Source organism: Hippichthys cyanospilos, chromosome 6 (genome assembly GCF_059441005.1).
Source record: "Hippichthys cyanospilos isolate Australia breed blue-spotted pipefish chromosome 6, RoL_Hcya_1.0, whole genome shotgun sequence".
Classification (NCBI taxonomy): Eukaryota; Metazoa; Chordata; class Actinopteri; order Syngnathiformes; family Syngnathidae; genus Hippichthys; species Hippichthys cyanospilos.
Window position 1 is genome coordinate 1373577 of NC_142374.1, and position 25930 is coordinate 1399506.

The 25930-nt window shown below is 41.4% G+C and overlaps 1 protein-coding gene across 3 annotated transcripts in view; it reads left to right on the forward strand.

Annotated features, from left to right (window-relative positions):
- The window catches only part of coq9 (coenzyme Q9 homolog (S. cerevisiae)), a 38953-nt gene extending 14167 nt beyond the window's left edge, over window positions 1-24786 (forward strand). Inside the window, exons 7-11 of one of the 3 annotated variants that reach the window (XR_015865920.1) lie at window positions 7040-7195; window positions 17543-17596; window positions 17766-17848; window positions 22331-23873; window positions 23978-24784. Coding sequence is in view for 2 of the 3 variants with exons in the window: in XM_088417461.1 (XP_088273587.1) it covers window positions 7040-7195; window positions 17543-17596; window positions 17766-17801 (246 nt within the window). In the remaining variant the exon portion in view is untranslated. Of the gene's footprint in view, window positions 1-7039; window positions 7196-17542; window positions 17597-17765; window positions 18045-22330 lie in introns of those variants that run through there. The other 2 variants (XM_088417461.1, XM_088417460.1) reach the window with 2 other exon arrangements.
- Window positions 24787-25930: the final 1144 nt, after the last annotated feature.

Below are 25930 nucleotides of genomic sequence, written 5' to 3' on the forward strand. Positions count from 1 at the left end.
CCCTTAACACAACTATACAAAAAATTTCCAAATAGCTTACAGCGCCGCCTAGTGGTTGATAAATATGTCAATTTTGCACTTTCATGTACTGTGCTAAGTCTGTTTGAGTAAACTAACTGAAAATTGGTCAGAATACCATTAAGACATGCAACATGAAGTTTCTCAAATTTTACGATTTTTCGATAAAGAGCGTGGTTTGTACGCCGCCTCAAAGTCTGATGTCTCGCCAAAGCGAAAAAAGTGGCTGTAATTGGCCCCAAAATGGCTTTATGAGCGGAAAATAGCCTCTCAGTCCCGGCCTGTTTGACCTAGAGCTACAAAAATTTGTAGCCTTATGTAGGACCTCGAGCCCTACAAAAAAGTCAGTGTGAGCTATATGCTCAGATGTACAGAAAAAGAGTTATGAATTTTTGAATGTGCACTTTTTCCCCGTTTTTGCTCATTTGCAGGTCCTGAACTGCTCCTTTTCCCCCCTAAACGCTTGACCCAATCGACTTCAAATTTGCTGTGGTGTTCTATCAGACTAGGAGGCACAATTGTTCAAAATTTCGTGAAGATCTGCCGTCAAATATAGTGGAGGCGGGGCTTCATATTATGCCTTTGATGTTTACTTCGCCACACGTGACACAAACCTTTATAAATCAGCTATACAAGCTTCACAAAATCTGAAACTTCACAGACACATGAAAACTCATGCTCTTAACACATCTGTTTATTGTTTTTAATTGCTTATTGGGCCACCTAGTGGCAAGCAAAAATGTCAGTCTGATGTCTCGCCAAAACGAACAAAGTTGCTGTATTTGGACCCAGATGGTCTTATCTTTTCTAATCTTCAAATATTTGATGGGTTTCCAATGCGAAACACACCTATCAACGCATTTTTTGTTGTAGTGCGAGCGCCACCTAGTGGCAGCCAAAAATATCTCTTTTTTTTAACGTTTTTATGTGCTTCGCTGAGCCCTTTGAAGTAATATCGCTGAAATTAAGTCTGACACCTTCTAGACAGCCCTGCTGACCTCCACCAAATTTTACGAAGTTTCTGGAATGGGCATGGCCTCTACATCCATTTTCATTCCCAAGCTTTATTGGACCAGTAAAAGCTGCTGTAATTTGACCCAGATGATCTGATCTTCTCATAATTTTACACATTGGAAGAAAATCTTCTCCTGAACACATCGACAAACATATTTTCCAGTTTAAAAGTAGCGCCACCTACTGGCTGCAAAAAATGTAATTCGTCGAAAGATTACAGTCAATCCTGTTTGGTTTGACCTACAGCTATGAAACTTTAGGCATATGTGGGACGATAAGCCCTACAAAACAGTCAATAGGAGTGTTGTGCTAGGATGTACAGTAAAATTGTTATGAATTTTTTTAATGTGCAATTTTGCCCCATTCTTAGACATTAGCCAGTCTAAATCTAGTGCCTTTTTCTCTGAAACGGTTCACCCGATTAACTTCTACGTAGGCATGGACTATTAGCAGATATAGCGGCACAAATATGCCAAAAATTGTGAAGATCCCATGACTTATAAGATGTGCGTGGTGCTTCAAATTATTTTGAATATTTCCTTCACCAAGAGTGACACAAACCTTAATAACTCAGCTGTTTCAGCTTCAAACCATGTGAAACTTTGCAGGGACTTTCAAAGTCATGCCCTAATACAGCTATGTGATAAACTTCCAAATCATTTACAGCGCCACCTAGTGGCGGACAAAAATCTCATTTTTTACACTTTCATGTACTGTGCAAAGCCTGTTTGACTAAATGAACTCAAAAATGGTCCGAAAAGCTATGACACACTAGAAAATGAAGTTTCTCAACTTTTATGACTTTTCAATAAAAGGCGTGGCCTGTATGCCAACTCAAAGTCCGATGTCTCGCCAAAACGGTAAAAGTTTCTGTAATTGGACCTAGATGATCTGATGTTTGCAAAACCGTATATGGGATGGGAGTCCAATGTGAAACACAGGTACAAGCCTATTTTTTATCAAAGTACGAGCGCCACCTAGTTGCAGCAAAAAATATAGCAATTCCTTAACGTTTTTATGTACTCTGCTGAGCCCCTTGAAGTGATATCCCTTAAATAATGTCTGAAAAGCCATTAGCCACGCCTAATGACCTCCACCAAATAGTATGATATTTCGATAATGGGCGTGGCCTATATGACATCGCAAACAACCGGAACAATAAAAGCTACAGTAATTCCATCCACATTATCCCATCTTCTCTAAATTTTACAAATTTGATAAGAGTCCTGCACTGAAGTCATCTACAACTAATTTTGCATCATTCATTGTCCTTGTTCATACCCCAACCTGTTCATACCCCAACATGCACAGGTCTGCGAGGGCCCTTTATAGCTGCTTGCAGCTCTAGTTATTATTATTATCCTACCAAATGAATCGCATTTTTGAGGGCATAAACATGCACGAAAAGTCACCAAAATTCGCACTCATCGGGCCTGCTGTAAAATTTGGTCTTTTGGTGTTTTCTTACATAAAATGTAAAAAATTGATTTTTAGCGCCACCTAGAGTCGAACACTTCTCCTGGGTAACAGCCAGTTTCACCTAGAGCTATGAAATTTTTCAGGCATATATAAGACCTGAAGACCTAGAAAAAAGTTATAGAACGCCATGTGCTAGGATGTATAGAACCAGAGATAAGAATTTTTTTATCTGCATTTTTCGACCATTTTTGGATGTTTGCAGGTGCCAAATTCCTCTTAATAGCTCCTAAATGGTTGACCCGATCACCTTTATATTTGGCATGCTTCATTATCAGCCATAGGACCACAACTAAGCAAAATTTTAAGAAGATCGGCCAACATATATGATGGGTGCGGGGCTTTAAAATATGTGTTTCAAATTTCCTTCGCCATGAGCAACAAAAACCTTAGTAACTCCAATGTGCAAGCTTGAAAAAATCTGAAACTGTACAGAAAATTTACTAGTTATGTCCTTAAAATATCTGCATGATAAATTAAATAATAATTAATTAATTAATCAAATTAATTACAGCGCCACCTTGTTAGAGGCAAAAATGTCATTTTTTTAAACTTTCATGTATTGCGCAAAGCCCATAAGAGTAAATGAACTGAAAATTTGTCCGAATAGCATCGAGACTTAGAGAAAATTGGTTTTCAAATTTAATGACTTTGTGATAAAGGGGGTGGTCTATGCCACCTCAAAGTCAGAGTTTTCCCAAATCAGCAAAACTTGCTCATATGATCTTTAAAACGGCAGCCCCTTCCGACCCGTTTGACCTAGAACTACGAAATTTTTTAAGCATATGTAGGACCTCAAGACCTACAAAAACATTATAGAGCGCCATATGTTAGCGTGTACAGAACCAGAGTTATCAACTGTTGAATGTAGCATTTGGCCCAATATTGTACATTTTTCGGGACCAAAACCCTTGACCCGATCAACTTCACATTTGGCGTGCCCCATTATCTGACATAGGGGAACACTTCAATTTCGTGAAGATCGGCTATCATATATGATGGGGGTGGGGCTTCAAAATACGTGTTTCAAACTCAAATTTCGTTCGCCATGAGCAACATAAACCCTAATAACTCCAATGTGCAAGCTTTAAAAAATCTGAAACTTTACAGATAATTTACTCATCATAGCTTTAAAATACCTGCATGGTTGATTATCAACTTAATGATAGCGCCACCTAGTCACAGACAAAAATGTAAATTTTTAAACTTGTGCTAAGCCCGTCAGAGTAAATGTACTGAAGATTTGTCCGAATAGCATCGGGACTTAGAGATTAAAGGTATCCAATTTTTATGACTTTGTGATAAAGTGGGTGGTCTGTATGCAACCCCAAATTCGGAGTTTGCTCAAGTCATCTAAACTTACTGTAATTGAGCCCAGGTGATCATAAAACGAGAGTCAGTTCTAACCCGTTTGACCTAGAGCTACGAAATTTTTTATGTATATGTAAGACCTCAAAACCTACAAAAACATCATAGAGTGCCATATGTTAGGATGTACTGAACCAGAGTTATCAATTGTTGAATGTAGCATTTGGCCCGATTTTGTACATTTTTCCGTACCAAAACCCTTGACCCGATCAACTTCACATTTGAGGTGCTTCATTACCTAACAGAGTGGCACCATTGGGCAAAATTTTATCAAGATTGGCTAACCTATATGATGGGGGCGGGGCCTCAAAATACTTGAATCATATTTCCTATGCCACCAGTGTTAAAAACCTTAATATTTCAGTTTTTGCACTGTGCTAATCCTGTTTGAGCAATTTAACGGTACCAATAGCGACACCTGGTGCCAGACAAAAGACATAGTTTTTACACTTTCATGTTCTCTGCTATGCTGCTTTCAGCAAATTCACTGAAAATTAGTCAGGAGAATATTGAGACAAAGCGAACATTATGAATCTCAAGTTTCATGACTCTTCAAATTTGGGCCTGGCCTTTACACCGCCTCAAAGTCCGATGTCTAGCCAGAACAGTAAAACTTAATGTAATTGGACCAGGATGATCTTCTCTAAATTTCATTTTGGGAGTACAATGCCAAACACAATTTTTTTCTCGCACTGCGGGCGCCACCTGGTGGCAGCAAAAAATTACATTTTTATTTATAGGTACCTTGTTGAGCCTGTCAAAGTAATATCACTGAAGTTTTTTCAGACAGGCCTTCAGAAACGCTTAATTTCTTCCATCAAATATTATGATGCTTTGATCATGGCCGTTGCCTATTCAGCAGTGCTCATCCATTTATCGTAACAGTAAATGCTGATGTAGTTTGACCCAGATGAACTCATCTTGTCACGACTTAACATGTTGATTGAAAGTCCATTCCTATAGACATCAACAAACATATATTCCATCGTCGTGCTAGAATCACCTCGTGCCAGAAAATATATTACCAAGTCTGTCATTCCATTCACTTACTTGAGCCCGTTGGACAAATGCTAAGGAAAATGTTACCTTTTCTAAAACATTGACCTCTACAGTTCGCCTGCTTATGCACGAATACATTCATACCCAAATATGTTCATACCTCGAACTGTTCATCCTTCAACATGCTCATGTCTGCGAGGGCCCGTTATAGCTGCTTGCAGCTCTAGTTATTATTATTATTATTATTATTCTCCGAAATGAATTGCATTTTTGAGGGCCTAAACATGCACGAAAAGTCACCAAAATTTGCACACTCATCAGGCCTGCTGTAAAATTTGGTATTTTGGTGTTTTCATACATAAAATCTTAAAAATTGATTTTTAGCGCCACCTAGAGTCGAACACTTCTTCTGGGTAGGCCCGTTTCACCGAGAGCTATGAATTTTTTTAGGCATATATAGCACCTGAAGACCTACAAAAAAGATATAGAGCGCCATATGCTAGGATGTACAGAACCAGAGATAAGAATTTTTTTATGTGGCTTTTTGGACCGTTTTTGGATGTTTGCAGGTACCAAATTCCTCTTAATAGCTCCTAAACGGTTGACCCGATCAACTTCAAATTTGGCGTGCTCCATTATCAGGCATAGAGCCACAACTGGGCAAAATTTTGAGAAGATCGGCCAACATATATGATAGGGGCAGCGCTTTAAATTGTGTGTCCAATTTCCTTCACCATGAGCCACAAAAATCTTAATTACTCCAATGTGCATGCTTCAAAAAATGTGAAACTCTACAGAAAATTTACTAGTTATGGCTTTAAAATATCTGCATGTTATTATTTCAAATTTATAATAGCGCCACCTAGTTACAGACGAAAATGTCATTTTTTCAACTTTCATGTATTGTACAAAGCCCATACAAGTAAAAGAAATGAAAATTTGTCTGAATAGCGTCGAGACTTGGAAAATAAGGATTTTAAAATTTTATGACTTTGTGATAAAGGGGGTGGTCTGTATGTCACCTCAAAGTTGGAGTTTGCCCAAATCAGCAAAACTTGCTGTAATTGAGCCCAGCTGATCCTTAAAACGGCAGCCAGTTCCGACTCGATTAACCTAGAGCTACGAAATTTTTTATGCGTATGTAGGACCTCAAGACCAACAAAAACATTATAGAGCGCCATATGTTAGGATGTACAGAGCCAGAGTTATCAACTGTATTATGTAGCATTTGGCCCGATTTAGTACATTTTTCGGTACCGAAACCCTTGATCCAATCAAGTTCACATTTGGCGTGCCTCATTATCTGACATAGGGGCACACCTGGGCAAAATTTCATGAAGATCTGCTTACATATATGATGGGGGCGAGGCTTCAAAATATGTGTTTCAAAGTCAAATTTCCTTTGCCATGAGCATGCAAGCTTTAAAAAAATCTGAAACTTTACAGAAAATTTACTAGTTATAACTTAAAAATATCTGCATGGTTAATAGTCATATTTTTTATAGTGCCACCTAGTTACAGACAAAAATGTCATTTTTTAAACTTTAATGTATTGTGCTAAGCCCGTAACAGTACATGAACTGAAAATTTGTCTGAATAGCATCGAGACTCGGAGGATGTGTGTATGTGTGTGTATTATGCATATATATATATATATATATATATATATATATATATATATATATATATATATATATATATATATAAATAATATCAACAATTTGGCAACGCAGCGCGTAACTTACTCAATACACAACAAATCATTAATAAAATTCAATGACAACTTTTTCATTACCTCAATTTTATCAGTTTTATTGATTTAGCTGTTGTAGTTGTAATATATCCCCATCCTTACATATTTATCCACTTATTCAGAGTCAGGTCGTGGGGGCAGCTGCTTAAGCATGGAAGGCCCAAATTTCTGTGTTTATATCAAATGCCACTACTCGATCAGCAGCCTCAACACCCCGCTCTCCCTGGCTAAGCACTTGTGATTGGCTATAAAAAATGTGATTATGTATTTTGTAATTGTCTTCATCTCAAGGAATACACTTCATCTGTTTGATGGCGTTTAATCAGAGACTATGAATTCAAAATGTGCAATTAATACTTGATCTCAGGTTGTGTCCGAAGTTTCATTTGTCTGTCGTTTTGGTCAATATAGATGAACTGGTACAGTAAAAGAGCAGCACTAACCGGCATCTACAACGCAACTGAGCTGGTTATGCTTCAGGATTCTTCCCCAGACTTCCAGGACACTTGGAACTTTCTTGACAACCGCATTCACGATATAGTCAACATGGCTTCCTCTGCCAAACAGGTATAGTGCAGCCGGACACTTCAGCAGTGATTTAAAAATTGGAAGTATTTACTTTTGGAAGTACCTACTAACCGTAGGTTAGTTTTAAAGAATTTGCTCTATAAATGAAATGCTTTGTAGAGATAAAAACAATAGTTTGTAACATTTTCAGTGTCACATAAGCCAAAAAGCTATGATGTGCTTTTACAAAATCAGGCATATACAGTAAAACACCTCTACAATGAAACCTGCATGTGCAAAAAATAAATATATTTTGTTTTGTTTGTGTTTTTGTTTTGTTGACCACGGTCGTGTTTGCTGAGTTTTTTTTTGCTCATCTTTTAATCATCTAGTTCTATTTCTCTGATTTAAACAAACTATAGACCAATTTCTCATCTCTCAAGTCCTGCAAAAATTATGTGAGTCCCTGGTGTCTATCCAGCTCCACCAACAGCTAGAGTCCAACAACATACTCAACCCACTACAGTCTGGGTTTAGCCCAAGATCTAGCACAACTACCGCTGGTGTTGTGGATGGCACTCCTCTTCTGTTGTCCAACAATGCCCAAGCACCCCAGTGCGTTGGCCAGGGACCGGACCTGTTGCTCTTCTGGCTGGGGCAACCAACTCCCCCACGTTAACAAAGGTGATGGTCTTCTTGGGGGGTCGCCCATGACATTCCTGTGCTGATTGGTTCAGCAATGGCCTTCAGGACTTGGTCATGCCTCCACCGGTAACGCCCTTCTCCGAGTGCTGCAGGGCACGCACTCAGGACATGTTCTAAAATGCCTCTCTTAGAACACAATGAGCATGCTGGTGATGCGCTAAGCCCCATGTGTGCAGGTTCGATGGGCTGGGCAGCACGTCGTAAACTGCATGGTTGAGAAATTTGATGCAGTGAGGCTTAGCTCTCCAGATCTCAATCCAGATCACTTTCCTCTCTAATGTATTCTCTCAGTTTGTCCAGCCCACCTGTTGTCTCATGCCCACCACTTTGGAAGATCTAATTTCCCCGCTGCTCTTACCTCCTCTTGGACCAAGCTTCGCCTTTCCTTCCCCCTGGTCTTCCTTGGTGGAGTCGGAAAGGATCCCAGGCCCACTCTGCCCCAAGTGATGACAACTACCAGGGCCTTGTGGTGCAGCCTAGCTTTCGTCACTGGTATGGCCTCTTCTGCTCTCCCCTTCCTGCCCGCCCTCTCTTGGAGAAGCATTGGCCACCTTTGGATCGCTGGAGTCTCTGTCCAGCACCACTTCTCTAGCTCTAGTTACCTTGAATTCATCCTTCAAGGATATAAAGGGCAGTGGCAGTTTGTTATTGTGGCCATAGAGTGCGATGTGGCTCAGGCTCTTTGGTAACCCCAGCCATCTCCGTAGGTGGTTACTGACTTTCTTTCAAAGGTCACCACTGTAGACAAAGGGATGGGATAGATGAGGAGAGGCCATAGGATCCTGGGGAGGATGCCGTGCTGGTAGACCCATACTTTGAATTTTCCAGGGAGGCTAGATTTGTCCACAGATTTTAGCCAGCCATCTAGCTCATCACAAGCATTTGGGATAGATGTTTTGTGTGTGTTGAGAGAGCTGTCAAAGATCCTGCCCAAGCTCTTGACTGGCTTTTCTGTGATTGTTGGACTGGGTGTGTCAGCGATATTAAACCAGCGATGTGTCAGCGATATTAAACCAGGTTCTCCAACTTTCCTTTCGTCAGTACCATGGATCTTGCCTTTGCAGGTTTGAAATTCATTTGGGCCCACAACATCATCTTTTCCAGACCCTTCAGGATCCACCGGCATCCTGGGACTGATTCTGTCGTGACTATAATGTCATCCATAAATGCCTGGATGGGTGAGAGCATATTCATGGCCAAGAAGAAAAGCGTCACATTGTGCACCCTGTAATAATGCCAATGTCTATCTTGTGCCAACTGGATGGAGTTGCTCCTGCAGATGAGGTCAGCGATGAGGTCTCTGCACCTGCTGGTGACATGATGCTTCACAAGGGTAAGCTTGACGAGCCTATGGTGGAAGGAGCCAAATGCATTGGCCAAGTCAAGCCATAGCACTGCCAGGTTACCACTGTTTTCTCTGGCCTCGCGGATATGCCGCGTCACCACACCTGTATGGTCTGTACAGCCCGGCATCCCTGATATTCCATCTTTCTGGACTGATGTGTTAATGTAGGTGTTCCTTGCCAGATAGGTGCACAGCCTCTTGGAGGTAGCACTGAAGAAAATCTTGGATTCAATGCACAAGAGGGAGATGATGCGGAACTGGTCAAGCTGGGTTGAATCTTCTTCCTCTGGGATCTCGACCCCTTCTGCTGTTCGCTATTGTTGTGGGATCTTCCCCTTCCTCCAGAAGACTAACAGGGTTTTCCACAGCCGCAGCAATAGTTTGGGACAGTTCTTGTACACTTTGTATGAAGTCCCACTTGGTCCTGGAGCTGAGCACGCCCTGGCTTTATGGACAACCACCTTGATTTCCACTAGCTTCAGCGCTGACATGTCGAACTGAACCTCTGGTACAGGAGGCTCAAGAAGGATGTCACTGTCTCCAAGCTCCAGCTCCCTACTGGGGTTGCAGAACACTACTGTGCGAGATGTTGATCTATGTCTTCTTTTGTGAATTAAGGGGTTGGGAAAGTTTACGTTCCCTCTCCCCCTCCGCCGCCTCCGATGCCATTCTGCCCAGTGGCGAACTGGGCAACACCAAAGCGCTCCTCAACTCCTGCCTCTATGTGCTGGGACTTCAGCACTCTTTTTCTCTTGCCTTATGAGATGGATCACGTCAGCCCTGGGGTTCCTTGTGTATGGTGTTCTGGAAGCTTCTCCTCCTCACCAGACCGCTCAGCTGCTATTCTGACAATGCTTGTTGTCATGGGTAGCAGCTTCCGCTCCAACTCTCCCTTGGACACAGACTCCAGAATTTGATCCAGATTGTCGTCACATTGCTTCCACAGTGTAGTCATGGTAGCTGTTGGCCACTTCATCCACCTCTGCTCCAACTGGGTGCTAGAACGGTGCATACACTTGGAGGTTCCGAGCACTGTGGGTTGACAACTGGCAAGGCCCCTCCTGCGTCTCACCAGGTAGAACACCTGTGTGTTGTATTGCTTCTTCTCACCCCAAGCACTTCATCTTTACTCTGTGGATTTTCAAGCCATGTAAGTTGATTGCATGATTTATTTTTTTTTTTTAATTTTGATTTTTTTTCTTTTTACGTGAAAAGTCTTCTTGCTATACATGTTATTTTAGACAAATATTACTGCAAATCACACGTATCCTTAAATCTTAAATGATTAAACATTACACACTGTACAGTAAGTGAGCAGTTCTCCCTTTCCTTTGAAGTCTCGTGCAGGTGCGGGCATATTAACAGCGGCCCGGACGTTGAATTAAAGTCTAATCTGTACATGATCAAAAATGATAACAATGGAGAGTTTACACCTGAAATAGATTTCTTTTAAAATAAAATGGTAAGTTAGAGATTTGGCACATCGTTCCATGCCCATGGACCAACATAGGACAGACTCTTCCTCCTTAGCTCAGTCCTAATAGTGGGAACTTCAAAACGCAGCCAACATAGGTTCTTACACACTTTTCCACAAGAACACTGAGATCTCATTTTCACTTGTTCATTACCTTGGTCTGTTGCCGTAATATCTGTCTGGTTGGAGTGCTCAACCCCCCCACCCCCACCTCTCTAGCACCCATGGGGGTATCTCTCCATAGGATATGTAGTAGCTTGGATGTCCTCCTCATGGTGCACACAGATTGGGTTGCGAGCCTGCTCTGCCCCGTTTGCAGTCTCTCTGAGCAGTCACTGTCTCTCCAGTAGTCACCACACTCTTCGTGGTTGTTATACAATCTTTTCTGGCTGTCACTGATGTCTCGGAGTAATACTGTAGAAATACATTTGCTAATGTAACTGGGACACATCATCAGTGATGTTCCTGGGATCATTGGGTGTTTTGGGTCTTTTAACATCATACACCCTCATCCAGGTGACCCAGCTTGGGCTAATCATACCCCAGCTTGTGTTCTCAATATTATTCAAATTATTGGATTCAGTTATCACTCATTAATGTGGTTTGAAAGTTACTTAGCTGAGCGTGTCCAATCAGTTTGGCTGTTTACGGAAATATCAGATCCAATAACCTTAAGTCTTACAGTGTTTTGGACAGCAGACTAATGGGTCCAGTTTGATTCATTTTTGTAATACTTCACAAAATAACCTAAACTTATTCATGGGCCGAACGTTTGACACCACTGGCTAAGAGGCTTTGTTCTTAGCATTGCAATTATGTGAGTAAGGTAAGCCCTAATCCTCACTTGTTGTTTAAGTTGAGAGCCTTCTATTACGTAAAAGAGGCCTTTTCCGTCAGGTCCAGGTTCCCCTTGGGTCAGTTCCATGTCGGAATCTTCTTGTCTGAATCGTCCTCCGGACAATGTTCATTTTCCCCATCTTTTGTCGGTGATGTCTCCGACTGTTTTGAAGTCATTGTCTCTGACTGTCTTTAAGGTCCTGGAATCTCATCTGTTGCTGCTTTGCTGATAGCCATCTTGCTGCTAAGCAGGTCTGCTTCAGTTGTAGGATTGGAGTTTCTCCTTTTCAAATGCCTCCCTTTTGTCCTTAGGGCAGGTATACTGTATACTGCTACACAAGATTACTCAGCATCACATTACTTGTTGTGGCACTTCTGTACTTACTGGGTATTCAACTCGAGTGCCTCAGCTGTCTCTCTACTTGCTGTCCTCAATGGCAGGTTGCACTCCTCATGTCAGCTTGAGGATGTCACCCCTTAACAAAAGGTTATCACTTGGAAAGTTATTATTTCTATTTCGGGACATTTTAATCAGCTCTGGATTGTAGTAAATGAGAATCTATTCTTATATGAATTGATTTTTTTTTTGCACACCTCTAGTGTGAATGCCAGATTTTTTTCAAAGTCCAAATTTCAAAAATTGCCAAGAACTCCAAGGCTTGTCACAACTTGCTACCCAGACATGACGTCACTCAAACGGCCACTTAATAAGCACACCCCCTTCTACACCATAGAAGTGCACTTCCTTGGCCGAGACAAGTCAGTAGTATTTGCTCCACTTATGCCTGTTGAGCGGCACCTCTCTGTGACATGCATTTCCACTGTAAGAAGACATCCTATCATATAAATTCCAATGTTCAACCCATTCAAGTGCCTTTTCTACCACATGATACACAAGGAGTTCAGCAGAGAGGAAATCCAATAAAACTAAGGGATAACGCCCAATTTTGCAGACGGACCGACGAATGAGGGGAATGCCCAAAATAAACGTCAAATTAAAAATATCAGTCGGAAGTGCAATTTTCATCCGTCATCATAATCGTTAGGACTGTCATGTCCGTCATATCTCCATCCATCACTGCCCCTTTTTGCCTACTTAATTTTATTTCAACTGACTTGTGTGATTGCAAGCTACACTGTTGCATTTTTTATAGTCAGAAATGCTTTCTTTTACTTGTAATGTATGTGACATATGCAAGCTAGACAAATGATAATGAAACAGTCTTCAAAAAATGTAAAAGACATATACGTATAAAAATATAGCCGACTTGCATCAAATCACAGCCATTGAAGGCATGTTAATGCCATCCAGTGGACATGATTGCCAATTGCGCTGTACATATTTTCTGAGTTTCCCTCAAATGAGGGACGCCAGTGATGGGATAAGTACACAGCATGTTTACTTGAGTAAAAGTAAAAGTGCTGAACCAAAAATATACTTCAGTAAAAGTAAAAGCTCTGAAATGGACTTTAAAGTAAAATAAAATGTAAAATGTATTTTTTTTTTCACGATTCAAAGGTCACAATTCCAATTGATTTTTTTCTATGCCGTTGAGATAAATATTTTCAGTTATGTTCAAGAAGGAGCAGCTTGGTGGAACTGTCTACGGGCAGTAGGCAGGGGACACACTTCCTCCCAATTCCAAAAACATGCATAGAAGGTGTATTCGACACTCTAAATCAGTGGTCCCCAACCCCCGGTCCGCGGACCGGTACCGGTCCGTGGATCAACTAGTACCAGGCCATGTGGGCTGCACCCGAAATAATGTTTAGGAGATGATTTAGTTTTATGCTGCATGCAAACCAAACGCGAACGGGGCGAAAAAGCGGAGAGTTTTGTATTGTAGTCAATGGAGTTCGCGCGACTGGGTGCGAAATGTGCGACGCAAATGGAGCGACGCGAGAAGCGAATTTTTTTTAAACTTTTTTCTCGTTTCGCGTTGTGACAGCCAATCAACTTCGGGAACATTCAACGACTCATGCAGGGGGCAGGAAAGAATCATGGCGGCCGCTTTGCGGTCACCGGGAGCGAGCCAACACGGCCAGCTGAGCTTTCAATACAAAACAGAGCCAAGCAAGAGCACTCACCTGGCTTGTAGAAAGGCGGAAGCGAGAACTTGGGACAACTGGTATGTGCAGCATTTGCTTCACTTAACAGCTGTTGGATCATAGTTACAGTGCTAAGCTAACGATAGTGCAGCATTGTCAGCACAATATTTAGCACGGTCTCGGCCACTTGATTGCGACATTGAAACTTTTATTTTTTGGCAGTCGAGTATTGCCGCAAAGAGAGGGACACGCAGTGTAAAAAAAAAAGAAGAAGAAGAAAGGTGCTGTCGGTGAAAATATTGGCTCTGTCACATCCCAGAAAAGTGAAAGTTCTCAACAATGATCTTCTTTCAGGATTTACCGTAAAGTGCACAGCAAGCTCGCTCCACTCCCGTCCCCTCGCCTCGCTCGACAGAAAAGAGGACAAAAAGTTCGCGAATGAGCGTAGCGACGCGAATTTTCGCGTTCGGTGTGCACGTACAGTTCATACGTTTGTGCTTGATCTTTGTTTGTTTTGGTGCCGCCTCTGGCCGCTGTTGGTAATCAAAAGGTTGGGGACCACTGCCCCCAGTGGTCACACACAAAATCAGGAGTGTCAGGTCGCCCTTTGGCAAATCTATTATTAAGTGGGACGGACCAATAAAACCATAGGATATATTTAAATAACATAAAAAAACTGCAACTTCAGCTGTATTATTTTTTTAATACTGTCCAAAACAGTAAAAACACAACCCTAACCCTAACCCTATCACAAATAATGAAAAAAAAAACTTTATTAATCATAAAAATATTCAAGTTGTTCTTTAAAATAAATAAATAAATATTTTTGTACTTTACAAAATAATCTTGCGAGCCAGATTTAGCCTGTTTGGGCTAAAACCAGCTGTATGTTTGACATCCTGTCAGAGAATTTTTTTAAAAGAAGACTAAGACAAGCCCAGCTGCTAAGCAGCAAATTAGTAACTCAGACCAACCAAGATAGACTTTTCTTTGCCAGCAAAGGGAAGGCTTGGCGTACATTCTCATGCTCACCAAAGAGCATTCAAAAGCCCGGCCTTCCCCGTCTGCTTTTTATTCATTCAGCAAAGCATTGCACATTACAAGACATAACAAAAACAACCAGCCGGGCATCGCTAACAGCTGGGCCAAGGTTCCAGTTCACATTTTCCTGCATCATCAGCTTTATCCAAGGACTGGGGCGAGCTGTAGTAGTACTGCATAAATGGATAGCAGTGCATGCTATTATAAACACATAATGACAAAATCCTAATATATGATTCCCTTCATACATCCCCACTCTAAATTGTCCTTAGGTGTGATTGGGTGTTGTTCGTCACTGTGTGCCCTACAAGTGACTGGCAACCAGTCCATGGTGTCCCCCACCTACTGCCCGAAGACTGCTGGGATAGGCATCAGCAATCCAGAGACCTCAGTGACTACATGCATAATGCTACAATGCATGGGTGGACGCATTACTTGTGACGCATCACGTCACATTTCTGTGTTCTGGATGAGACCTGGATTATCTTCACTAGGATGGAATCATACTCATAGACCCATATTTTAATCATTTTTTTAAATAGTAGAATTCGCTCAATGAAATTTTACAGTAGTGCTTTTTATTGCTCTCAAAGTGGTGTGAGCATAGAGTGGCCAGACTCTTAACTTAATAATGCACATTGTCCCATTTAAAGCGAATAAAATCAAGTTGCGAACTGAAAATCATCCATATGTAGCCGCTTATCCTTACTGGGGTCACTAGCTTGCTCGTGCCTATCCCAACTGTCTACGGGTAATAGGCGGGGGACACGCTGGACTGGTTGCCAGCCAGTCACAGGTCACAATGACGAACAACCTCTCATACACCCAATCACACCTGAGGAGAATATAGAGTGTCCAATACACCTGCCATGCATGTTTTTGGAATGTGGAAATAAGTTGGCGAGAACCCACACAGGCTCAGTACATGCAAAATCCGCACAGCTGGATTTGAATTCGGGAAATCTGAATTGTAAGGTGGACGTGCTCACCACTTACTCCCAGCTGCGCTGTGCAAATCAAATAACCAGATAAAAACTCATACGTATGCCAGGGACATCAAAAAATGTAAAACTGTAAATGAATCAAGTTGAAGTACTCAATTTCTTTCAAAATCCACTTTTCTTATTTGCACAACAGTGTAAAAAAAACTGATAAATAAAATGATAATTATAACATGATCAAAATGATTTTTGATTTTCATATTTCTGCCTTTGGGATGTGTGGAAGTTGTCTGCAGCCAACTTCAATCATGCCTTATATGTATATCATATTTAATCTTAAATTTAGGGAAACGACATTTCAGTTTGGTTTTAACCTGAGTGATTGTCAGGTTCACCAAATATACATTTATAATAATTGTAAAAAGAAAAGTCTCTGTGTTTTTTTGTTTTTTTTTTATTTAGCGGCAGCCAGGCTGATTGGTCAAACATGCTTTACATAATTTGCGCAAAGATGCTGAAAGAAAAGTAACAAGGCTTTTTATTGTGAACAGCTAAGATTAAAAATAATAAATGAGGCATTTTTTAAAATGTAGCAAGTAAAACATACAATATTTTTGTTTTAAGTGTACTTAAGCACAGAATCTTCGTTACTTCCTATAACTGAGGGATGCTATACATGGCTTTATTCTGTACTTAAAAGGTAGAATAACCATGAAATCAGATCTGATGTTAATTATGAGTGTGGATAGTAAAACTGAAAAAAAAAGAAAAATACAATGAATGCAGTCAGAAGGAGATCACTGCCTAACAAACATCGGCATACAAATACAATGGGCCCCAGTGTTACAAGATTAATCCGTTCCGCGGCTGGGCTCGTAAGGCTAATTTATCATATGACTGGCAATCCAAAACTATGTTAAATAGCTAATGCATTTAGAACCCCAGGTAAAAACATCAAAATTGTACATATATTTAAAAAATTGATTACTATGTATATCTAATATACATGTATACAATCAGAAAACATCATAAATCAAAAATATAGAAAGGATTTACATACCTTTGAGTGGCGCGTTTTGCCCATATTCCCCAATAAGGGTTAACTCCAGCATCGGTTCCATATTAATCATCTTCCCACTTCTCTCTTTAACATCACTAGCAATCTTGGGACCCATGGCTAACCCTTTCAACTTTGAATGAAGCAGTAAAATTCACTATAAATACAGTTATGTAACCACTAACAATCGAACAAAGCTTTACTGTTCCGCCATTTTGAAACGAGTGAGGCCAACCAAGAGCAGACCACCATCTCCGTGAGGAGACGCCGACCAACAGCAGACCTTCATTGTAGTGACGCGTTGCATAGAGGCAGTTAGACCGCTATTACCTAAAAATCCCTGCAGATGGAGACAAAACAATGCAAATACAGCCAAGCCCCTGGGGTCATGACAGTCGTTTTTGTCGTAAAACCAGGAAAATACCATAAAGAGGGGATGAAAAAACTCAGGAAAAGACCAGAATTGTAGTGACGCGTTGCAGGGAGGCAAGTGTGACAGCAACTGAAAAAGTGTAATTACCTAAAAATGCCTGCAGATGGAGACGAAAAAATACAAATACAGCCAAGCCCCTAGGGTCATGACAGTTGTTTTTGAAGAGGGAATGCCAGGAACGCTGTAACACGGGGTTCCACTGTAATTGGCAAATTATGCCCTCTAGTGGTGGTAGAGGGATTGGAAAAGAATAGCAGATTTTGCCCTCTAGTGGTGGAAACAGGGTGGGCAAAATACAATGACAGACCAGAAAAAAAGGTACATTTTGCCCTCTAGTGATGATGGAAGGGTGGCCAAAAATACAGTGTCAGAACTGTTTGACTGATGATTACACTTTTGCCCGGCTCGAAAAATGACGGACCGACGATGACAGAAAGAGGGGTAGGCCCTGACGAATGTTGGACCAGCAAAATACTGTAAGTTTCCCACCTCTACAAATAACTTGTGCATTGTTTGGTCCTTCAGGTGCAGTCAACAGGTGAAGCTATGGTGCAAGGGCTCGTGGGAGCTGCTGTCACTGTGAGTAATTTCTTTTATGAATCATTTGGGAAAAAGCACAGACACAAAAAAAACACAGCAGCAGCAAAATTTAAACATGCAAACCTACTGATTTTTTAAACTAAAATTAATTAATTATGAAGCATGTGTAAATTAAATTGAATTGTGCTTGTTTTACTTGTGCCTGCAGATGAAAAATCTCACTGGAATGAACCAAAGACGATAATGCAGAACAACTAAATATATCCCGACCCTCTTGTTTCAACATGTGATGTAAGTTATATCGTAAATAATTAGAATTGTTTGAAATGGCTTAGGCTCCGTGCAATTCTCGATGGTCATTTACAGTGCTTTCTTTCATTTTGTTAAACTCTCCAAAAGGGATTCCTCTGTTATGGCAACTTGTCTGTACTTAAGAATAGTTTGGTGTTTGTCACATTTTATGAAAATAAAAGTTTTGAATGGTAAAGTTTAGTCATGCTTTCTGCCTTTGGTATTCTTACGCATCGGACTAGTTATTTACTTACTGCATATGCAGTCACAATGGTCCGAGATCAAATCTACAACCTCTTGGTTAGGAGAAAACCAGCCTACCTCTAAGCCACATAAGTCCAAGTCACACCCCGCAGGCCAGATCTGACATGGAAGAAGGTTTTCAATGGCTCCTGGGATGATGTTGATTTATTGTGAGAACCAGCCCCCCAGGGCCACAGGTGTTTTACATGCATCAATACGACATTTCCCACTGGCACTAGTCAGTCCAAAGAATTCAACACAGAATGCATGCAAAAACTCACACAGCCATGGCAGAAATATGTGGCATGGCTGCGAGATTCTAGGTAGACCTTTTGTCTTTTGTTTTTCTAAATAAGTAAGCTGTCTTTTAGATTTTTTTGGGGTGTCCAAACCCAGTCCTTAAGGGCGGGTATCGTGGAAGTTTTCCAGGTTGCTTTCCTTGACACACCTGATTCAAATGATCAGCTCATTAGCAAACACAGCAGAAGCGTGATAATTAGCCTTATCATTTGAATCAGGTGTGTTGGGGGAAGAAACCTGGAAAACATGCAGGCCATCCCTGAGTTTTTCGACATCCCTGCCTTATTCAGTACAGTGTATTAAATGTCTCTCATAGACAGACTTTAGTCCAGTTATGCAGAAACTCGACTTAAATATTTAATTTGTTAGGTTTTTCATGAACTTTGGCAGACCCCGTTTATATTCTTCCCTAACCATTATAGAAGCATCCCAAAATGAAGCAGTTTACCAAACAATTGGCCCCAAATGGCCCACAAAAGCTTCATTTGAGCATCACTAAAATTCACAATCATTGTCCTTAACATCCTCAAGTTTGATGAATTATTGAAATCTCCCATGTTCTTTGCTGTTCTACAGTCCACCAGTCTCTGCTTGACACATGTGTGGCATGATGTGAAGTCATGTCTCGTGAAGAGTCAAGAGTCAAAAATTGAAACACAATTTAGTCGTGTTCATACGACTGGATAATCATGTCTTTTTGACATCTTTCTCCAGAGACTGCCAATTGACTTCATAGTTCACATTTTTAGCTGAGTGTTACACAGTGATGGGATGTAACAAGGTACAGATACGTCGTTAATATAGTAAAAATTCTCTGTACTTTGTATTTTTAGAAGTATTTTTCTGACAATTTTTACTTTTACTTATGAAAATACTTTGTTAATATACTTAAGTAAAAATTGCCTGTACTTTGTATTTTTATAGGTTTTTTATTTCTGGCAACGTTTTACTTTTTCTCCCTTATGTTTAAAACAGAATGTACTTTCTACTTGCTACATTAAAAAAAAAAAAAAAGGTTTGTTACTTTTCTATCAGCATCTTTGCACAAACGACGTAAACCACATTTGACCAATCAGCATGGCTGCCGCTAAATTTAAAAAAACGCAAAGACGTCACACAACCCAGCGCCACATAACCTGTAGAGCAGAGAATATACCTGGAAGCTCGCGTCAAATAAGACATGGACAATGCCGAAGGAGCAGAGGACACCCCTGATTTTTGGGCTCAATTCAGTGATGGGATGTAACAAGGTACAGATACGTCGTTAATATAGTAAAAATTCTCTGTACTTTGTATTTTTAGAAGTATTTTTCTGACAATTTTTACTTTTACTTATGAAAATACTTTGTTAATATACTTAAGTAAAAATTGCCTGTACTTTGTATTTTTATAGGTTTTTTATTTCTGGCAACGTTTTACTTTTTCTCCCTTATGTTTAAAACAGAATGTACTTTCTACTTGCTACATTAAAAAAAAAAAGGTTTGTTACTTTTCTATCAGCATCTTTGCACAAACGACGTAAACCACATTTGACCAATCAGCATGGCTGCCGCTAAATTTAAAAAAACGCAAAGACGTCACACAACCCAGCGCCACATAACCTGTAGAGCAGAGAATATACCTGGAAGCTCGCGTCAAATAAGACATGGACAATGCCGAAGGAGCAGAGGACACCCCTGATTTTTGGGCTCAATTCTCACGCGCACCGAATAGGATGGAGGCTCTTACACCGCTACCGTTATAATTTTGGTTATTCGTAGCTAGCCTGGATATTTCCACAATGTAGTCAACATTAGCTAGATAGACTAATAATAATAATGGCTTCCTGATGTCATTAGCTAACATTTTTTTGACAAAGGTGTATGGTTTGGTCTATGGTTTTATGCTCTACCAAGGGAAAAAAAAATAGCAGGGGTAGCTAATACTAAGCACAATTGTGGGAATTTTTCCAGCATTATTTGATTGCCATAATTTATCTGTGTCTGGGTGCCTTTGACTTGCCAAGTTAATTTTTTATTTTTTTTGTCCAAGATGGCGCCCACCGCAGTAGACGTCTCTTTCTTTTTATTCTTTCTCTTTATTTTTGCCTTATTGTACATATTGAACTTACCAGTCACGCACAACTGTTTGCTACAGCAGCGAGACACATCTTAACATCGGTAAAGTTCATCACGAATTTTCGTTTAGCCTCGCGGACTTTGGCTTTCTGTTACGCCTGGACAACGAAGTAGCCCCGGCTTTGGGCAAACTGGGAAGCCAGCAACCGAAGCAGCAAGGCGGAAATGAGGCAAGAGGGGAGGCCTGCACGCTAGGCTAAAAGCTAGGGCTGCTAGACCACTGATACCTAGCCTGCCGCGAGCTAACGTCCGCTCAGGAATAAGATTGACGAGCTGAGAGCCCGGTCTACCATTCTTCGTGAGATCAAAGTGTTATGTTTCACTTCACTGAAACTTGGCTGACGGAGAATACACCGGACCTGGCGATCGAGCTGGAAACACATGCAGTTTACTGAGGAGACCGGACAATAGCTTCTGGAAACAGAAATGTGGCGGCGTTTGTGTTTACGTGAGTAAATGATAGTGCTTGGACGAGCGAACTGTCGCAAAATACTGTACTCGGGACATTGAGCTGCTGATGGTGAAATTCGGGGACTTCTACCTGCCTTGTGAGTTTAGCACAGTGTTTATAACAGTAGTTTACAAACCACCTTGAGCTAACACCACTAGCGCGCTAGGCTAGCTGCATGATGTCATTAGCAAACATGAGACCAAACAGCCGGATACTGTTTTCATCACATCGGGGGACTTCAACCACTGTGATCTCAGGACTGTTTTTCTTAGAACTATCAGCACGTAAGGATGCCAACGAGGGAAAATAACATCCTGGACCAACTTTACCACTCGGCTCTATTTTCTCTACGCACTACATTCCCTTCCACTGTTTTGCACATGACGTACAAGTCTTATCTACCCATTAGCACCTCCACCCAGGGCTCAATGCAGTCCTTATTTGACTGCTTGAGTGACCTCAAAGCCTGGATGAAGGCCAATTTTCTCAACTTCAACGACAGTAAAACTGAAATCATAACTTTTGGTTACGTATCCCCAAGCTCCATCATTAATATCCTGGGTCCCCATAGCCCTAAAGCATGCACAACCGTTCATAACCTTGGTGTCCTACTGGACAGTGATTTTAAATTTGACAAACACATCAGCTTTGTTGTTAAAACGATGTTTTTCCAGCTGAGGCTTCTCGCTAAATCCAAAACTTCCCACACACAAGCAGATTTGGAGCGTGTTATTCACTGCTTCATTTTATCCAGGTTAGATTATTGCAACTCCTTTCTCGTTGGCCTTGATCAGTCTTCAATCAGCCGGCTCCAGCTGGCTCATAACGCAGCTGCTCCGTCTCCTTAAGAAGCACTCTCATAACACACCAGTACTGGCCTCTCTGCACTGGCTACCCATTCCTTTCAGAATAAAATTTAAAATATTATTGATCACCTTCAAAGCCCTAAATGGCTTGGCCCCCCCTTACTTAGCGAACTTCTGCACTTTCAGAAGACCGAGCCTTTCGGTCCGCTGACGAGCTGCTGTTGGCTCCGCCTAGGACTAGGTTAAAGACTCGTGGCGATCGAGCCTTTGCAGCAGCCGCCCCAAGACTCTGGAATACGTAGTCTGCCACTGTCCATTAGATCCGCCCAGACGCTTCTTGCTTTTAAATCTCTTTTAAAAACCTACCTCTTCTCAATTGCTTTTAATACACCTTGAAAGTTGACATCCCTGAAGTGATTTTATCTATGTTGTAGTCTGTTTGTGCGTTTTATGTGTTTTTCTGCAGGTTCCTATTTTGCACTTTTATTTTTTATTGTACAGCACTTTGGTTGACAATGGTCTTTTTAAATGTACTCTATAAATAAAATTGACTTGATTTCTACAGCAACCAGAAAGGTGCTTACAAGGCACGTGGGAAGACTTCAAACACATCACGGACTATCGACAGAGGAGCAGCGCAAGCCACACTGCCAGATGAGCTGAATGAGTTCTACGCCCACTTTGACGCTAAGAGTCTAGATCAGCAGAGAAGGATGCTGGGCGTGGAGGGTGCACGGGAATCTCCTCTCATGGTGACACCAGCAGATGTGTGCAACGTTCTGAGACAAACCCGTGGTTCAGGATGGATATTCCTCTATTCGGCCAACAGCTGTATGATGGGCTTAAAGTGTGGCCTGATGAAACTGATTTCGTGCTTCAGGACTGCTTTGACTGTACAAACTGGGATGTGCTTAAAACCACAGCCGTGTGTGAAGTATGCTTCCACAGTTATCAGCTACAATAGCACATGCATAGAGACAGCTAAAATTACTAAACATCTCAGAAAATAGCCCAACCAAAAGCCCTGGAAAAATGGATGTGAGGCCCAAATTACATACACATGCACCTGCTTTTGTTTCAGGCACTGCTGAGGACTACAAAAAGGACTACAATAAGGCCAGATATGACCTGAGTAGAACTATCAGAGAGTCCAAGGGCCAGTATAGGCAGAAGCCGGAGGCCTATTATTCCACCGCTGACTCTCAACGCACGTGGGAAGACTTCAAACACATCACGGACTATCGACAGAGGAGCAGCGCAAGCCACACTGCCAGATGAGCTGAATGAGTTCTACGCCCACTTTGACGCTAAGAGTCTAGATCAGCAGAGAAGGATGCTGGGCGTGGAGGGTGCACGGGAATCTCCTCTCATGGTGACACCAGCAGATGTGTGCAACGTTCTGAGACAAACCCGTGGTTCAGATAACCCAGCTGGTCCAGATAACATTATGCACTCAGGGTTTGCTCGTCAGAGCTAGCTGATGTGTTTGCGGACATATTTAACCTGTCCCTTGCACAAGCCTCTGTCCCCATCTGCTTCAAGACCACCATCATAGTGCCTGTCCCCAAGCAACACACCGTGACCTACCTGAATGACTACCGTCCCATAGTGCTCAGCCCTCCTTCCCACATGCGTCGAGGGTCACTGGTGGAGTAATAGCCCTCCAGTTTCTGCCTGTACTCAGGCTCTACTCAGGTCATATCTGGCCTTGTTGTAGTTCTCAGTGGTGCCTGAAACAAAAGCAGATGTGCATATACGTAATTTGGCCCTCAAACCACAATTTATCCTTAACTTTTGGTTGGGATAAATTCTGTGATGTTTAGTACTTGTGTTTGATGACATCTTTAACCTGTCCCTTACACAAGCCTCTCTCCCCACCTACTGCAAGGCAACCACCATAGTGCTTGTCCTCAAGCAACGCACCGTGACCTGCCTCAATGACTACCGTCCCAAAGAGCTCAGCGCTTGTCATGACTCATATCAAAAAGACCATTCCAGACTCTGTGAACCCTCTACAGTCTGCATTTTGTCTGAACCGGTCCACCAATGATGCAGTCAACACCGCCACCCACACAGCGCTCACACACTTAGAGGGCAAGGACACGTATGTAAGAATGCTCTTCATCAACATCACTTGACACATCTTCTACAGATTTACAATCCAAAGTGTCCTGACCACCTCCATCACAATCTGGTGCCTTGACCTTTACAGCACAAGACAGGAAGGCTCTTCAGCATGGGATCAAGACCTCACAGCGCATCTGTGGAGCAGCCTTCCCCTCACTGCAGGACATTTATCACAACAGGGTTCTGTGGAGGCCATACAGCCTCATCAGGGACAATACTCACCCACAACAAACCTGTTTGAACTGTTGCCATCAGATAGACGCAACAGGACTGCCAGGCTGGTAAACAGCTTCTACCCACAGGCCATCCGGTTCCTGAACAAATCCCACATGCGCTAACCTGCCTCATCACCAGTCATTTTACCGCAGGCACAATTGCACCTTACAACCCTACACAGTGCAGGAAATCTACTAAATACATAATATTTTGTATCTTCCTCATATGTATACAGTTTCTTCACTTAGTCTACTTTGCAATATGCTCAGAATGTAAGTATATTCACTTATTAGTGGTTCATTATTACTGTCCTTATTGCCCTATTTTTTTGTTTTTGTTTTGGTTTTTGTTTGATTGCCTACCTTATTATTGGCTCGATTACGGAATGTAGTCTGCTCGGGGAAGTGAACAGAATAAGAATTGGTGTTATTAATATGCATCATTCGCGATCTGTGCATTTCACACTTCGGCCTTCAGTGATTGGACCCCTCATGCGCACACGTATGCATTACTGGGCTACGCAGGATATTTTTCAGAACATTTAAACATGAATAAACCAACATCAGCAATTAAAACTAATCATTTTATGTGCCAAAACTTAGAATAAGACATAATTTCAAATTATTTGTCCACGAAATTTTATTAAATCCAAGCTTTAAAAAGATTGAACACTTAATTACTAATGGTAATTCAATATCAGTGTCACGTGTGGGCATGGTGAGTTGGGAAGAGGAGGGAAGGGAACCTAAAAAAATGCAGGAAAACTGGGAAAAAATGTGGCTTAAAAAAGGAAGGTTTAACAAGGAAAAATGGCATTCCCGAACCGGGAATAAAACTGGACAAAGTATCACCAGACAGGTGGACCAACTCAAACTAACGAAAATGCAGACAATAAAGGCAGACGTGAGTGGAACACAAATATGAACAAAACCCCACAAACTCACGACAACCAAACCTAACAATTAAATCTGAATGACATAAAATGACAAAATCATATTAACTTACCCAAAACGGCTGTCCCGAAGTTATTTTAGTCCAAAATCCATTCTTCCCTTTTTCCTCAGAAAGACTTTCGTGACTTGCTTGAAGAGTTTGCCTTCTCGTTTCTTTTCCAATAAGAAATCCTTTTGTGTTGACATGGATGCCAATGGTGAACATCGCGTCAGTTCGCATTCTGTATTTCTATTCGTCAGCCTTTATGGGTTTGAAAAAAAAAAAAAGCGTCCACGGGTCTGGGTTCAATGTACGCTAACACCTAATGTTAGCTGGTTGAGCAACATGTTTTTGTCTTTTTTTTTTACTTCCAGCGTTAAGCATGGTGGATCTTCATAGCACCGCCTTCCTGCAGTGAGCGTCCAGTTACGTCACCTTCTACATGAGGCCTCTAGATGGCGATCTTATGATTCAAATGGCTATTGCAGCTGTCTAACAAAAGTATGGGCCCATACACAATATGTCTTTGCACACTGCACAGAAGCCTTCAACGGCTGAAGTGAATGCCCGAGCACCTCAGGGCTCAGGCAGCCATGAAGTCTGTCTGGCGACACACATTAGCCGAGTTCTAATTGGCTAAAAACTCTACACTAAAACTGCAGCACTTCTAGGACTGTAACCATATGGATATAATATGACACGAATTAGAACAAAATATTGAGAACAATTTTATATATAAAATATATATATTTAGTAAAAATACATTTAAAATTAAATTGACTTTTATTATAGTTATGATTATTATAGTTTATTATAGCTATGATAATGTTAGGTTATATTAGGCCAGCAGAGAAGGCCTTATTGGCCCTGGCAACCACCACTGCTATGC